General features: G+C 37.5%; 1 protein-coding gene across 2 annotated transcripts; it reads right to left on the reverse strand.

Moving 5' to 3' along the window:
* Positions 1 to 1,768: 1,768 nt before the first annotated feature.
* C2H5orf51 (chromosome 2 C5orf51 homolog) lies at positions 1,769 to 16,560 on the reverse strand. Of its 2 annotated transcripts, XM_027401380.2 has the most exons (6): positions 16,402 to 16,560; positions 13,111 to 13,217; positions 10,659 to 10,805; positions 8,830 to 8,961; positions 7,752 to 7,866; positions 1,769 to 5,645 (listed from the first exon to the last, which is right to left on the reverse strand). In XM_027401380.2, the coding sequence occupies exons 1-6, from the start codon at positions 16,499 to 16,501 to the stop codon at positions 5,362 to 5,364; spliced, it is 885 nt and encodes a 294-aa protein (XP_027257181.1). In that variant the 5' UTR covers positions 16,502 to 16,560; the 3' UTR covers positions 1,769 to 5,361. The 2 variants fall into 2 exon arrangements, with proteins under 2 accessions (XP_027257181.1, XP_027257182.1); XM_027401381.2 differs by lacking the exon at positions 8,830 to 8,961.
* Between the last annotated feature and the right edge of the window lie 1,170 nt (positions 16,561 to 17,730).

The following is a 17,730-nucleotide window of genomic DNA, read 5'->3' on the forward strand; positions in this document are numbered from 1 at the left end:
AACAGGAAAAGGGGTAAAGTCTCAAGAATTAAGTTCTTATATGTCATTTCTTACCCCTAAGTTGTGTTTTATTTTCAGGGAAAGAAAATAAGCACAAGAAAGTATCAGTTATGAAGAAATGAAATGCCGCTGCCTCTTATATTACAAGGAAATGAGAATTGTTTATTGAATGAAGAAGTCAGCTTCATTATGGAAATATTTATTAAAAATAAGATTGAGGGGGTAGAGAGATGGATCAATGGTTACTAGCTCCTCCCACTCTTGCAGAAGGTGGGAGTTGGAGTCCCAAAACCACATCAGGTGACTTCAAACCCCCTGAAACTCCAGCTCCACAGGATCAGAAGCCTCTATCCTTCGTGAGTCATGTGCACAGAAACACACCATTTAAACATTCTTAAATAGAATATTGAAAGTCAGAAAGATTCAATAATTTATATAGAGTCACAAGGAAATGGCAGGGTTGTGATTTAATTCAGGCCTTCTAGCTCCAGAACTCACAATCTAAATCATTATGCTAACCTGTCTTCAAGTTATTAAGACCAGAAAGGAAAAAAAAAAAAAAAAAGCATTCAGAAATTAAGATAGCAAACTGAGAGGAAATCTTTTTATTCTGATGCAAAAATAAAATATTAAAGAAAACAAGAAACAAGTAGGGGAAAGTGATTTTATTTTATTAATCATATGTTCCAAAACACTGTAGTTGAAAAATGTCACTAAAAGTTGCAAAAACAGAACTACTAAACACCAGCATAAGTACATAGTGAATACTTCAATTCCAGCTATATTAAGCTCATGTTAATACTTCCATAATGTATTTTTTTATAGTAAAAGAACTCAGGGTAAGTAATACTAGAGAACTATGGGATCCTGGATTCTGTGGCAGATGGGATATCCTCATGGAGTTACAAAAGGGGCCCTAGAAGATGAACCAAGGAAACAAGCAATCTAAAAGTAGACCATGTTAGTATGGGTTTTCAAAGTGTCATGAAGCTAACTCTGAGAACACCTTCAGATACAGCTCTCACACTTTAACGAATATCAGAGCACTGACCACAAGACTGTAAAGCTAGGAATGTAACTTGGTGGTGTGCTTTTAGTCATAACTCTGATCCGACTCTACTATATGCAAAACAAGGGAATGTCATGGTATGTGCCTTAACATCAAACAATGCACAGGAGTCAGAAAGCCTATAAACACCGAGACAGTCTCTTCAGTCTTTTTTGTTTTTGCTTTTTGAGCAGGTTTTCTCTGTGTAACAGTCCTGAAACTTTCTTTGTAAACCAAGCTAGCCTCAAACACACAATCAAGTCTTAAATCCCAATCCATATCTGATGGGGGAAATACTTCTGTGTATGTTTATAAATAAAGTACTTGCTTGGCCAATGAGACAGCAGGTTAGGCTGGACTAGGAGTCAAAGAGGATTCTGGGAAATGTAGTAGAGAAGTGGTGTTCCAGACAGGAAGTGACATAGCAAGGAGACTCATATTTAAGAAGAGGAAAAAGGAAGTGTTGCGCTCTTTCCCCTCGGCTCCTGCTCCAGCGGCAAGATGTGATCCACCAGCTAGGAGGGACGCCAATAAGGCGTCCGATAAGATAAGTCTTATAAAATATATAGATGTATGATGATTGATACTGAGCTAACAGATGAGAATCCTAGTCATTGGCCAAGCAGCATTGTAACTAATACAAGTCTCTCTGTGTATTCATTTGGGCCTAACTTGGGCAGGCGGCTGCCATAAAGCTTACACGTGGCGGTGGGGCTCAGCGGCTTTTGGCAGAAAGATTTATCGTAACACATATCAGAAAATTCATACTGAGTAAAGAATGATAAACATTTAAGGGTTGTGGAAAATCCTATAGCATTTTACATCTTAGTGAATAGCAGAGAATTCATACTGAAGATAAAGTGTTTTCAGTAGAAGTAGGAAAACAAAAACTACTGAACACCAGCATGGATATATAATGCATACATTAATTGTGACAATATTAAGTACCTCTTAATGTAATAGTTTCATACCAAGCTACCTCATATTGTGTTTAAAATATATAGGGAAGTGATATTACAGAAACTACAGAGTTTTGGCTTCTGTGGACAGATGTTGTAACCTTATAGAAGAGAGAAAAGGGAACTGGAAGGTAGAAAGAAAACCATCTGGAATGAATTAAAAAGTCCAAGGATTTCAGACAGTGTACACGAGGAACACCACTGATAAGAAATCCATTCAATGCAAAATAAATGAGAAAGTTTTAAGTGAGGACTTCCATAAGAAAATCTTTGAGTGTACTGAACATACAAGGCATCTAAACAACACAATGGAAACTGAAGATGGGTGCTTAGATGTGCCTTTCCAACCACTCTAAATAAAATAGCACCCATCTCCAAGTCACACTCGTCCCTTACACCCTGCTTAATGCTTTACAGTGTTATCACTATATATTCTTCCACCACTGAAAGCCCCATAATAGGAGGGCATTTACAAAGCAATATCCTCAGTGCCTAGGACAAGATATAGCATGTAGTAGGCACCAAACAACTGTTGAATGAATTGATTATAGGCTTAATTATTGTCCACATGTAGAGTATTTGGTATTTTGAGGTTACTTCATTCTAAATAAGAGAATTTACTCATCAAGATTAAATGAATACAAAATGTGTTGTTCTTTTATAATACCATGATAAAAAGTACTGCAACTACTTTAATTATGGTCTACAAATTCTTCCTCACTTGTTTGGGGAGGAGGGAGTAAATTATACAAAAAGCACCCAGGAATACCCTCATAATTGTACCAACTCGTGAGTCCACAAGGGTCTTAAAGGCAAAACTTGAAGCTCTCAGCTTCTAAAGACGAAGTCTTACTTTCTCAGGTTTAGTATCCAAGTCACACTTTACTCCTCTGAATAATACATATTCCTCCTTGCTGTATCAACCACTGGTAGAGAGGGCATGGCAGTTTGGAATGCAATAGCAGCAACCCTTCTGTGCAAAATTTGGCATTTCAAATCATGCCTCATTAATTCAAAAAATATTACTACCTACCATGCAATGAACAATATGTGCAAAGGTAAAATTTTAAGATATGGAGTTCATTCAGTAGTAAGGAAAATAATTACAACATGTTATACTGTGGTAACATGGGAAAGGAAGATAGGAAAAATAAGGGAGCATTTCATTTCTACTGGAAAGGGCTGAAAAAAGGTTTTGGACACTGTATTACTAAAGGTACATCATACAAGTAAAGTATTTATCTGGCCACAAAGAATGGCCTTGAAATAATAGTGTCTATAAAAATATTGAAGCTGTAAAATTTAAGTGCATTTGGGAAAGGTTCTGGAAGCACTTGATTAATTGATTATGACCCACTGAAGAAGTCTATGCTTCTAAAAATCACATTAAAGATTATTTAATTTTAGAAAGCTACGATATTTTCATAATAAAACTTGCTAAAATGCTAGGTTACATAAAAACCTTGGTTGTATAAAGACAGGCCAGGAGTTGTAGCAGGGATGGAAGAATCTCTCCTAGCTTCCATTGCTTATTCAGAATTTTGTTTATCAAAAAGGAGCCTGGGATTTTGATGTTTGAAAAACATTGGTCTAGAACACAAAACAGAATGTGTGTAGAAATAAGAATGGAAGAGTAGTAGGTCTTCTGTTTTCCTTCTTGAAAAAGTACAGAAAACTAAGGGGAAACAAAGCAGAGAAGATTTTCCATAGAAGATGAAAATTTGTTTGCCCATACCAAACTTAAAATTACTATGCACTCAGTATTTGTCAAAATGAAGACACATAATAGGTAGTTAGAAATAAACTTCAGAGACCAAGGATACTGGAGTTCAGGTTCCTCAAATGGAAATCAGCCTGATATTTTAGCCATTACAAGCCAAATGGCTGTGAAGGATATTGCTTAACATGAGCATTTGGAGTAAGAAAAAAACAGAACTTTCACAAGGACAGGCAAAAAATGAGAAACAAAGGAAATGACCAAGTTTAGTCAACAGAAAATAGGCAGCCTATTTTTCTTTAAAACAGAAAAATGAGTAAACATTAGTTGATTCTCTCAGAATCTAAACTTCCTGTGACAGAGTAAGGGTAGAGGAGACTAATGAAATTTGACTACCACAGTGGAAAGGACAGGTACCTTAGTCACTTTCAGTTAAGGTTCTTCTAAGTGAAGCCACACACGTAGTAACACCCTTTAAAGGACTACATGCCTTTCATAGACCTTAGCCTCCTATGGATAAATGGCTGATGAAGGAGCTACTAACACAGTGCTGAGAGCCTGCTAAAGACAACACTAGCAGATAAGACAGAAGAGGAAGCAAGGGGGACAGTGATTCAGATGGTGCCCCTGAAGTGCAAAGGAAGCATGAAAGAGGCTCACTGCTCAAGATTTACGAAAACAGTCAAGAAAGAACCCTGTGAAAAGGATGGCAACTACACAGTGAAAATAGAGAAAAACCAAGAAAAATAAGGAAATTTTAAAAGATGAGAATTGTCATCAGTTAATTGAAAATTTAAGATTTTAGAAAGAGAAACTGAGTATGGCTGATGCCCAAGGTGCAGTAACAGAAATTCCTGGAATGTAAAGATGTCACTGGGACAGAAGTCTCATGCATCAGAAGGGATCATCATACAGACCATCCCAAGACAACAGGAGTTGAGGTAGGCAGAAAGACGGTGAGCAAGACAGCAAGCTAGGCTCTCTGACCATCAGCATTTCAATCCTAATAAAGGCAAAACATATGCAAAGATGTGCCCTAAAAACATCTAAATAATGACAGAATCATCTACACTGATTTTTACCTTCATACTGGAGGAACCATGCAGTTTTTGTTTTAAACAAAGTAAGAAAATAATTTATAAAATAGCTAAGTCCATAATTTAAGTATTATTAGTAATACAAGGCAAAATAAATACAATGATTCATTTTTTAAAATAGTTTGCTATTTAGCTTACTGGAAATGAAATCTAAATATTAGTTATAATCTTTTAATTGCCTACATTTATATTCATAGTATATATCTGAAACAAGGAGGAAAACTGATTTTCAACTTTGAAGTATGCATATATTTTACTACAATGAAAATATAACCTAAAGTAACTATCAATATACATTGGGTTCCTCCTTACCAGTGGCAGGATTATACGTAGTTCAAGTTCAGTTAGAATAACATATACGCCATTTTAGAAATTAGAGAATACTTTTTTTCACAGATTTAAGACTATACAATGGAAGGTGATAGCGTTAGAGAAAGGTAGCCACATTGGGCACCTTCATGTAGTGTAGTATTGTCAAGATCAGCGTAGTACATCTTCTTTTGTGACACCTTTTTTTCCTTGTGAGAACTAGGTGAACACCTAGCTACAGTGCTGCTCAAAGAAGCTCAAGATCTGCTTAGCATTCGTCGTATTCCACTCCTGTGCTTTCAGAGGTCCTTCACACACCGACACATACTTCTTCAAAATTTTTTCTCCTACTTCTCGGAAATCCAAAGGTTCTTTGTATGTGGTACAGCTTGCTCCAAAAACATCAGTATTGACTTCATGATTTTCTGACTGTCGATCTGTGCAATGCTTTAATCCCCAGTAGCACATTTCTCCACTGTACATCATAGCCAGTACATGAATATCACTAAATATTCCTGGGAAGGTCATCCATTTTGAAATTAGAATTAGGTTTATAGAAAGAAACATCAGCTGTTGAAAAGCTAATAAAGTCTTCACCAATAAACATTTTTCATACCATTTACTAATGCTCAGAAAAGTCCACTAGCACTAGCACAATCCTAACTTAATTAATCAACACTTCTGTCTCTTACCTAGAAATAAGTTCATCCCTCAAACAAAGCAGAGTATTGTCAAATATTTTTTTTTAAAATAACAATTTAAGTGTTTGTAACATTTCTAAGACCTTTTCTTTTCTTTTTCTTTTTTGTTTAATTAATTTCACTGGTAAAACCCTTCTAGATTATACCCTAAATTCTGTATATAACTTCAGAACTCTCATAAATTCCCTGAATTACATCCATGAACACAAAGTTTATTTTGGAGGATGCTCTAGGATCAGTGATATAACTGTATTACTATGATATGTCCTATATTTGAGTCTACTAATAATCTCATGTATCACCATGTGTTTGATAGGCCATACAATTCTAAATTATCACTGATGCTAATGATATCCAAGATGCTTTGTATCACTAGGAAAAAACAATACCTAGGACTATTTCCATCAAAAGATGAATATTCCTTTAACATTATTCCCAGCAATTTTATAATTAAATATTTATGGTCAAAGCATATTAATTTGTTAGAAAGAGAAATTAGAATAAGAGATCTAGGTAGACCAGGAGTAGTAGGAACATTTATAATTCCAACAACCTTGGAGATGGACAGTATTACAGTTCCAGACCAGCCTGAAACAGAAGTTTCAGGCTAACCTAGGCCACAGGTAAAACCTTATCTCAATTAAAAAAAAGATAAGATAAAAAAAGTGATATTATTAAAACATAGGATCAACTTCTTAAGGTCACTTAGACAGAATAAATGACTTACTCTAACGTACAAGTACTTGTGTGATAAGCAAATTTACATCAAATTAATGATCATGATAGCCTCATCGTGCTGGTTTGAATAAGAATGGCCCTCAGAGGCTCATATATTTGAATACTTAGTTACCAGAGAGCTGCATTATTTAGAAGAATTAAAGGTATGGCCTGGTTGGAGTAGGTATGTCACTGGGGCGTTGAGGGTTCAAAAGCCCATGGCAAGCCCAGAGTCTCACTCTCTGCCAGACCCCATCTCTCTCTCTCTCTCTGCCTGCTACATGTCAATCAGGATGTAACTCTGGGTAACTTCTCCAGCACCACACCTGCCTGTCTGTCATCATGTTCCCATCATGATGAAAATGGCTCAAGCAAGCCCTCAATTAAATGCTTTCTTTCATAAGAGTTGCCCTGGTCATGATGTTTCTTCACAGCAATAGAACAATGACTAAGAAACTCACATAAAACAATTCAACAGAACTCTGCAGCAGAATACAAGTTTCTGCTGTTTTGAATGTACCAAAGTCACCAAATTTGTTCTTATAAGCTGTCATCTTCAAATTCTACCTAAAAATAGTGGCAAGTGAAGTAAGAGTTCAGCAGAATGGCTGACTCAATGAAGCACTGTATCAACAAAAAGTAGCTACTGAAGAGCAGAGCCTGGGGTTTGCCATACTACACTACATTTTCTATGTGTAAAGCCATTTCTACTTAGCTAGTACAATTAGCACATAAAAAACCCTAAATGTCTATCTCCTTTAAAACTTACTTCTAGTATGATATTAATAGCCCAAGTAGTTCTTTTCAAAACAAAAATAGGCAAAAGTAACATGATACATTAACAGTCCCAAATTAACTCCAGCTGTGCATCCTATTCTGTCCTCCATGTGTGCCCCACATATATGCACATATATTCACTCACACACAAACACATGAAAAAAAATAGACACAGACACACACACACACACACACACACACACACACACACACACACACACACACACAGACACACAAAGAGTTGTGCAACCACATCTAGCCAAAACTAAATATGTTTTAAATGTTTTTCTACATCATATCAAAATATTTTAGTCCTTGAATTCATTTTAAATCTAGTATGAAATTTAAATGAGTAAAGTTAGCAAGCTTTCTAAAATATTAAAACAAAATCTTCACTGAGGAAACTTTAACAAGAAATCACTTTACCTGTACTCAGTAACTTAGCTGTGTCTAGGTCTTGGAAAGAAACACCTTCATTTAACTGGATTGGGCATCGATGATTTAGCATCTGCAGCAAGTAATTGATCCCATCAACAAGATACTAAATAAAGAAGCCAAATAAATGAAAGCATTAAACACAGAACTATAAACAAGTTCTTTTTTGTCTCATTCTTTACTAAAGGATAAATGGACTGATATAGAGGTACATATAATTACTATTATATCCCAGTGGCATAAGGACTCACCAATCTGAGACTGTCCTAATATAAGTAAACCCCCCAAGTAATAAGAGTATGGAACAAGGAGAAAATATCAACCGCAAACACATGCTGCAGCAATGCACTTATTTAAAAATGTTACCAAAGGACAAATGCTGTAAAGATGAATTCAAAAGGAATATATATATATATATATATATATATATATATATATATAGAGAGAGAGAGAGAGAGAGAGAGAGAGAGTTTTGTTTGTTTTGCACTACTGGGAACTGCACCAAGGGCATCATGCATGCTAGACAAGAGCTCAACTCCAAACTATACTTTCAGCCCTTTTTACGATTTAGATATATTATAACTAAATTTTTCTACCTAAAAGTATAGCATCCTGTTTCCAAGCCTATGTAAACTATGGATACATTTAGACTGAGCTGGAATTCTTAGTGACACAATACTAAGAGATTCATGTCTTTGGAATAATAATTGTTAGAGCAGAGATAAAACCAAAGTCATACTGTTTTAGGAGCAGGGTTCTACAAGCATCTCAGGATTACCTTGCCTACAAAGATAGACTCATAATAAAACTTCAAAGAAAATAATTTAGAAATTAATAGCTTTATCTTATATTCAAACAAAAATAAAAATTAAGAACTTGAGTAACACATGCAGTAGTTTCCAAATGATATTCTTTCATGTGCCGTCTTAGTCTTCACAGAAAATCTAAGAGCCTAGTCTAAAATGTAAGTCTACTAGTCCAAAGTCTCTGAATTCACTACTGTTATTACAAAATGTTTTAAAGTCTATAAATTCTAACAATCAAAATCATAAATTAAGTTGTTTTTTACCTTCTGAAGCAAGTTAGATTTTCTTAAGAGCCACTCCCTTCTCTTAGTTAGAGAATGACAATACATATATAACAGGGCTCCTCGTCTCCAAGACAGGCATTCTAGTAGCTCATCCCCAAGCAAATCACACAGCTAAAAAGAAACATAAAAGCCATATCCACAAAAAGTCACACATTTACAAAAATCAAACTTCTAAAGAAAAGCAAGCAATTCAAAGCCCTCTCATTTCACAGAATGTCTCCAGGTTAGGAAAAAGAAGAATGCTTATGTTGGAATTAAGTAGAAATATTGTCATCTGTTGGTATATAAACAGCAAAATAACTAATTTACAAATAGTTTCATAAAATAACTTGAAAAATCATAGTAGCAAATTCCCCTACTATTATTTGGAAAATGCAAACTCCACTGTCGCATTAAAAAGACACACTTTTAGAAACACATTAAATCAAGATCTTATCTATTTTTCTAGAAAGAAATAGGAACTGCAGAATAGAATAAGAATTAAATTTCTAGAATAACGAAAAGCTATATATAAAAAACAATTTTAATAAATCAAAATGTTTGTAGTGGTATGGCCTTTAAATCTTGGGGTGATTTGCTTTTCCAGCTAGCCTGTCCTAATGAATACATAGAGCCAAAAAGGCATTCAGATAGACGGTGAGCAGGCATGTACATATAAGAACTAATTGACATGAAATAGTATCCAACTGGGTCAGCAGGAAGACTCAGCAGGTAATGGTGCTTGTTATCAAGCCTTAAAACCTGAATCCAATTCCAGAACCCATACGGTGGAAGAAGGGAACTGACTCCTGCAAGCTGACCACTGACCTCCACATGTGCACTATGGCATATAAATGTGCATGCACATATTGCACCCGCAAATAAATACTACAAAAAATTAAAAGAATATCCAGGACTAGATATATGAGGCCAACTAGCGAAGGCTGGTAACAAAGTGTGTGAACAGAACATTAAAGACAGAACAGAGACTATCAAAGCGTGAAGAAGACATCCTCGGGCAATGCCTGTCTCTAAATTGAAAAAGAGGAGAGTTTCTGGCAAAGAGTAAGGGAAGCTCCTTAAGGTGGAGAAAAGAACATACAGGGATGAGTGATCAGTGCTAGTAAGAAATGTGGCACATGTTCACCAGGATCAGGATTTAAATAGACAGTAGGGACTGGCTGTCGTTGGACATGATTTTCATCCCAGTACTTAGGAGGTAGAGGCGGGTGAATCTGTATGAGTCTAAGGCCAGCCTGATCTACAGAGGTCAGGGGCAGTCAGCATTACACAGTGAGACCCTGTTTCAAATCTCAAAAGGAAAAGAAAAAGGCAATAGACAAAAGTAGCAATTAGATTATATGACTGTCAAGAAACAGCACCTGCAAAAGTAAAAGGGACAAGGGACTATCTGTGTTAGAAAAGGATTCTGTATGCAATACAATTAAATACCATTATATAAATATCCTGAAAGTACTTCACAAACTACACTTTTCTGATTATGGCCTGGAGTGTTAAGCTTCTCTTCCCTATCCCCTACCTGCTTTGAGACAGATCTTTCTAAATAGTTTTGGCATTCCTGGAACCCACTATGTAGACCAGGATGGCCTAGAACTCACTATTTAGACCAGGCTGGCCTTGATCTCAGAGATCCCCTTACCCTTGCCTCCCAATGATAGGATTAAAGCTTGTGAAACCACGCCCAGCAAACCTCGTTTTGTTTTTTAAATCTTAAAACAAAGATACATTCACAAGCAACAAAAATATAGTCTAAAGAACAGGACAATGTGTCAATATTCTATTAGCATTCACAAGTATACAGAACTTACTTTGGGATGCATATTGTTTTCCTTAACTAAAATTTCTGGTTCTGAAAGAAAACTGAGAAGCTCTTTTACTTTCTGGGGAGAAGAGTCTTCAGGAAAATCTTCATCTACTAGCTTATTCTCCTCAAAGTATGTCATGTCCAAAATGGCCTTAAGACAAAAAAATGGAAAGTATCTGTAAGAGATGGAACTTCACAGAGTAGCAAAGAGTTTAGCCTTGTGTATAGAGAAGCTTTACTAGACATTCAACCATGTCAGCACTAAATTTAAATTTGAAAGTAAGTAATATGTTCAGGCACAAATATGATTAGTGATGATACTGTATATCAAGACATAAATGAAGATTCATGTTATGTTATAATTATGAAAATGCAATCAATTATTAAATTATTTGTTGTTTATACTTGTATACACCCTGAAAACTTTATAAATGCCTAATTTATAGTCTAATTCCAGCCTTCAATATTGAATCTTTGGAGAATTTGCTTTCCCAAATATACAGCCAGTATTTAAGAGCATACATCCTGCAGCCACATAAATGTAGCACCCCATCAATGTATGCAACTTTAACATTGAGTACCCAGCAGCCTGTAAGACCTTAAAACTCCTTAGTCTTTTTACTTATTTTAATCTACTGGATTAATAGTAAGGAAACTGGGTTGCAGTGGTCACAAAACTAAGGACAAGCTAGTGTCTTTCAAAGTTCCCTTCTTTGAGAGTAAAATGAATATGTAAATCACATGAAACACTACAACCACCATTAGTGATACCTAAGTGATAAGGCCCAAGCCTTTATCTCCAAGGAGAGAAAGATCAGCATCTTACAGACTTGATTCAGAGCCATGAACATCTTACAAAGGGAAGCTAACGATTCAAAGCTATGGGCAGAGTTCAAGGCAAGGGAAATTTAAGACTGTATCTCTACATGTTCTGCTGTATTGGGGAAAGTTCAAATATTTAGAGGATCTACATGTGTAAGACAAGCATAATACTCACCATAACAGACAAGAGTGCAAAGTCTTCTGAAGAGCTAGATGCCTTCCAAATTAGTTCTTAGGGTATAGCTACTATAGGCCAGACATGCTTGGAGGCAGAAACACTCACATGTACCTCCTATGAGGAAGCACAGTGCTGGGCTTGTCAACACTAGAAATGTAAACTTTCAAAACTTAACCTCTACTTCCCACAACTAGTTCATCTTTACCATCTCTTAAATCAAGAAAGGGCATATGAAAGCACTTTGCCAACTATAAAGTGCTATTCAAATATCAATTATGAAAATTGGCATTATAGTTCTTGATGTCAGCTTGCCTCAGAAGTGTTTGAGAAAAATCAAGAAGGCAGATACCATCCAAAAGGAGGTATGGTGGTTAGAAACAAAACGGCCCCCATAAGGAGTGGCACTATTAGGAGGCGTGGCTTTGTTGGAGAAGGTATGGCCTTGTGAGAGGAAGTGTGCCACTATGGGGGTAGGCTTTGAGGTCTCATATATGCTCAAGCCATGCCCAGTGTTTCAAATTACTTCCTGTTGCCAGCGGATCAAGATGTAAGACTCTCAGCTCTTCCAGCATCATGTCTGACTGCATGGCGCCATGTCCCACCATGCTGATAATGGACTAAACCTCTGAAACTATAAGCCAGCCCAATGAAATGTTTTTCCTTTGTAAGAATTGCCCCGTGGTCAAGGTGTCTCTTCACAGCAATAGAAACCCTAACTAAGACAGAAGGTAAAAAGTAACAGAAAAATGTCATGAGTGTGTATAATGACAGCACAGGAATCATGTTAACAATCCTCAGAAAAGGTAAATTCCAGGGGAGAAAATTAGGCCCTACTCTCTGAAATGTACAAGGACTTAATTTCTAGTATTCTGATTAGTTATCATTAACAATATTAATAGCAGTATTTTTATTTATACACCTAATGAATCTTACTCCTTTGCAAACTTCAGTTTCTTTTTAACAAAATTCAATGCTTTAAGAATAACTTGTAATTATTACATATAACTTTTGGGAGTCTACCAAACAATAATCAATAATAATTTAAATAATCAATCTATCCTCAAAACCCCAGAGTTCAGGGACTGAGGAAGATGGCTTAGGCAATTAAGTATTTGATGCAAGCATTAGGACCTGAGTTTAGATCCTCAGCACCCGTGTAAGAAGTTGGGCCTGGCAGTGAGCACCATAATCCCAGCACTGGGGAGGCTAAGACAGGTGGATCTCTGGCACTCACTGGCTGGCCAGTGGGCCCAGCTGAATCCATAAGCTATGGGTTCAGTAAGAGACCTTGTCTCAAAAATGAAGATGGAGAGTGACTGAAGAAAGTACCTAACATCAACCTCTGCTCTCCACATAAACACACACAGGTGCACAAGCACCCACATCCACATAAATATATGTATCACACACACACACACACCCTCAATAAAGCCAGACTTCACAATTGTTTTAGTACCTGTGTGTATAGTTCCAAAAGATTTGATGGATTTGAACATTCTTTCTCTTCTCCACACAAGAGTTTCAACTTTTCTAGAGCTGCAGAGGCCCGAATTAAAAAGTGATCTGTAAGTAATAAAAACATTTGCATAAATTCAAAGTATCATTTTTTTTAAAAAAAGGCTATATAACAGAAATGATGTAATGAAACTATATTATGACATGACAGCAATGTCTTAAACATCAAGTATCTCATATATAAAACCCAGTCCCAATAAAGTAAATTTATTCTCCAAAGACAAGGAGTGAAAGCCTTTTTAGATGCACTGTTGCTATTTCTTAAATTCAATCTACATTCTTAAGAGACTTTATCAAGGAATTAAGTGTACAGCTCACTTCTTTCTTGTGTGTGTATGGGTAGTGTATATGCATATGTATTCGTGTTCACACGTGGTCACACATGTGGGAGTGCATGCGGAGGGCAAAGACTAATATCCAGGTGTCTTCCTCAATCATTTCTCTTATATATTGAGGCAAGGTCACTCTCTTGAACATGGAGCTTGTGGTTCTCTAGTCTAGCTAGTCGACTCGCCTGGGGAGCATTGGAATTACATGTGAACCACTATGACAACTTCGAATTTACAACAGTTTATCACGATTGCACAGCAAGTGCTTTACCTACTGAGCCACCCTATGTAGCTCTCAGTTAATTCTTGTAAGATTTTTAACAGTGTTGAAACACTCAAATACTTAATAATAAATTTACAACTGTGATTGAAATAATGCAAAATTTACAAATTTGCAGAAAGTTTCCACTGAATGCATGTAATTTTATAAATGTAATTGCAAATGTTCCCTAAAAGAATAATTGTCCAAACCAAATTTTGTAAAAAAATCAGACTGTAAACAACTCTACCTTTATCATACTTGTATTTCTAGCTGCTATAACTACAATTACACTTTAAAGGGTTATCTTATTCCTTTAAAACTTTGGTATGGAACAAATTACCTCACTCCTTAAAAACCTACAGAAAACAAACAAATATTCTAATACTTCCTATAAACTCCCTTATCACAATTTCCAACCTTCACCACCTCCCCTTTACACCCACATTTTCTTTACTTATGATTTCAGATTTTGTGGGTTCCAAAGATACTGCCCTCCCTTATGATTCACTTCATGTAGTAAAAGTTATATTTGCGCACCACAGTACAAGACACTAACATCTGTAAGCCTCTTCTCTGAAATACAGAATCTTTCCTAACCTTCTGCCAATGGATAGAAAATGTAGTGGTTGGTGTGGTCTCATCCGATCCACCCTCTGCAGTTACATAAAGAGATAAGCTGTTCCGTGTTAGAATAAAATACCATTGGGTATGTCAGCTGGCAGTCACATAATGACCTTTAATTTTCCCAGGTTTAAAAAACAAACAAAAACTAAACTGTAGCTTTAGAGGATTTTTTATTGCTGTGAGATCATGATTCATCTGGCCTAGTTAGCAGTCTTCCCATCTCCCCTTGGCCCAAAAGTACCAACCATACAACTCAGAAAACATGATTCTACTGTGACCCTAAACAGTATGAAGTACTTGCACTTCCCCACATGCTTTAGAAGCTGTTCATGTTTTTCCCTTAATTTCCAAGATAATTGTAAATGTCAAGACTTTTACTGAACTGAGTTATTACTGAAGAAAGATGTTATTACTACAGGAAAGGTGTGGTGCTGGCATAGCTATCATTTTGGAAAAGTCTATAAAAATACATTCTCTTTAGCTAGACATATTTAAAGTAAACCACCTAGGCAAAAGATAAAAGTGACTCACATAATCTCTGGAAAAATTCCTTCTTATGGTATAATTCCATACAGGACAATATCACACTGTTAATAATGAAAAATAGATGCAAAAAAATTGCCACAAACACAAAGAACATTCTTCAGTGGAATGAAAATTAGCCTTATGTAATCGTTTGAATAAATTAGAACCTATCAATACTGACAAAATACATAACTGTTAGGCTAAAGGACAAATTTCCAATGTGTATTGTTTTTGTTGCACAGAAAAAGGGCCAAGTTTAATTCAAATACATATAATCTTGTTAAATTAAACCTAAGTAAGCCCTGTTAGTAATTCCCTAGTAAGATTAACTTCAATAATGACCAGTAGCTCATAAAGTGGACAGCTATGGCTGTGATTTTAGTAATATTTCAGACGTATAAAGCCTCCAAATAAGACCATGTAACACTGAACTTTCCTTTCCAGGTTTCTTCTACATAGGATCACAGAATTCTTTCCAAAGAAAATGAATGACTGTTGTGTTCAGTAATAAATGAATACAAATTATTCGGGTTCTCTGGGCTGACCCAAATAAAGCTAGAATTAAAAGTAACCTGGATACAGACCAAGGTAACAGTCACTACTGAACCCTATATTCCACTTGTAGCAAACCAAAAGACAGTCTCAGTATGGTGGGTGGGACATTAAAGAACACTGTCCTAAGAAGAAACAGTCCAGCAATGTTCTTCATTTAAAGTGGGTCATTTAATTGTAGAGCCGATTCTGTAAATATACCATCTACTCAATCACTTGGGGAAAGTCTGTCTGAGTCTGGTTACAAGAATTTTAAAGCTCATGTACGACAAAGGCTCAACATTCAAAAACAGTACTGTCAACCAATTGTAACTGAGAAATTGCAAAAAAAAAAAAAAAAAACAAACTGATTCTGATGTATTTCCCAACCCACTTTTTTTTTTTCTCCTACTGAAACAGCTCAGACGCTTCTCAGTATATATATGACTTTGCAAGAACTAAAAAGGTGTGGAGGAAAGCACATTTAAACTACACCGGTGCAACTGTGTGAAATACCGTTTATTTACGGTTGAATTTTGAATTGAACACAAACGGGGAAATTTACAAGGCAGTAATAAGAAAGTGAACTGTCACACACGCCTCTCTGCGTACTGGATGCAAAGAAAGCATCGTTCATTTGTGGGCAGTATGAGCTTTCAGAAAACCTCCATGTGTACTTTTATTCAGAGTCTACCCTTTGCGCAGATTCGACACTACATATCTGGTCGGATGTAAACAAAATGGATTTCAAGGACTATTAAAAACGCTGCATTGGCAGCATGACTTCTGAGGAGAGGGTCAGCGACTGCCCAATGGGGACCGGCTCGGAAGCGCCAGCCCTCAGAGGGCCAGAAGCAGGGACCCCGCCTCGGACCGCAGGCCGCGCCTTCCGGCCAGAGAGCGCGGCGGCACCGCGGGTCTCCCCACCGTCCGCCCGCCTCCCTCTGCGGCGCTCCCTCACCGTCTTCCCCCGCGGCTTCGCTAAGGTGCTGTATGTGAGCCTGAGCCAGGTCCCCGAGCTCTTCCACCCGCCTCACCACACCGGACACCGCGGCCGCCATGGCCAGCTCGGGCGCGCCCGCCCGATCCACGTGACCACGGCGGCCTGCGATCACCTGATGGCCTCGCTGGCAGAGTGAGGGCGGAGCCCACCCGGCCGGTGGGCGGAGACATAGGCTCCGGGCGACGACCGTCCTGGCCTGCAGAGGTCGTTCCGGGTATTTCGTTCATCCCAGTCGCACCGTCCCTCCCACAATCCTGTGCTGCTAGGGGCCGGTGTGATGTAAGGGCACACCTCCCTCCCGCCTCCTTTTTGTAACCAATCGGAAGCCGAGCATGCCCCAGGCTGAGCCAATGGGATGTCGGCTGTCTCCGCGGGCGCGGGGGAAAGCAGCCTCAGCCGCTGGCTGGCAGAGGGCCGATTGGAAGGTCTGGAAAGAGGATTGCAGCTGTTGGCGCTGTAGTGGAGGAGGTTGCCTAAAATAAAGCGATTGTACTCCCGTGGGTAAAAACGGAAGTCTCCGGACGGGTGAGGTTCATCCGAGTTCAGAGACCTGCAATTCGCAGTCTGCAAGGTGCTAGTTGGAATAACGATTTTCCGAATATTAGCCACCCCCCCCAGCTCCGATATATCTTAGCTAGCTCACATTTTAAAGTACCTTAAGTGTCTTGCGCCCAGAACATGGTAGCTACAGCACTATCTGTTTTAGTTCACCTTGAGTCCCTCCTTACAAGTATTGAGTGACCTTCCGGATTTTAATAGGCACCCAAAAGGTCAAACTGCTTTGCATTCCATGAATACTAATTTTTGCCTATGGCCACTGACATCTAATGCTGCTTGAGAATAATTTTATCCTTCCCATCTTATTTTTTAAGGTTTATGTTCTTGCCTAGTAGAAAATATTAAAAGTACAAGAGTAGTAATATGATCTTTTAAGCGTGGTTAACCACAGTGACTTTCCTCCAACTAGCCCTTGTAACTTCAGACTCTAAATGCACAAAACAAAAATCATGTGTTCTGTGTCTTTGGTGCTTGTATACCTGGCATGTAGCTACGTATTCAGAAAATGGTTTTTAATTGAAAACAATTAACAAAATCCTCCAGTTACTTTCTACTCAAGAACCTGGGAGCCGGGAAAACTGCATCATGTAAGCAAGATGAACTGAAGAATGAAAACGTTTATGCCAGAGTGTTGGCGGACTCCTGTAATCCCAACACTTGAGAGGCTGAGGCCAGAGGAATACTACCTGATCCAGAGCAGCCTGTGCATAATGAGGCCCTATTTACAAA

This window comes from Cricetulus griseus, chromosome 2, assembly GCF_003668045.3.
Source record: "Cricetulus griseus strain 17A/GY chromosome 2, alternate assembly CriGri-PICRH-1.0, whole genome shotgun sequence".
NCBI lineage: Eukaryota > Metazoa > Chordata > Mammalia > Rodentia > Cricetidae > Cricetulus > Cricetulus griseus.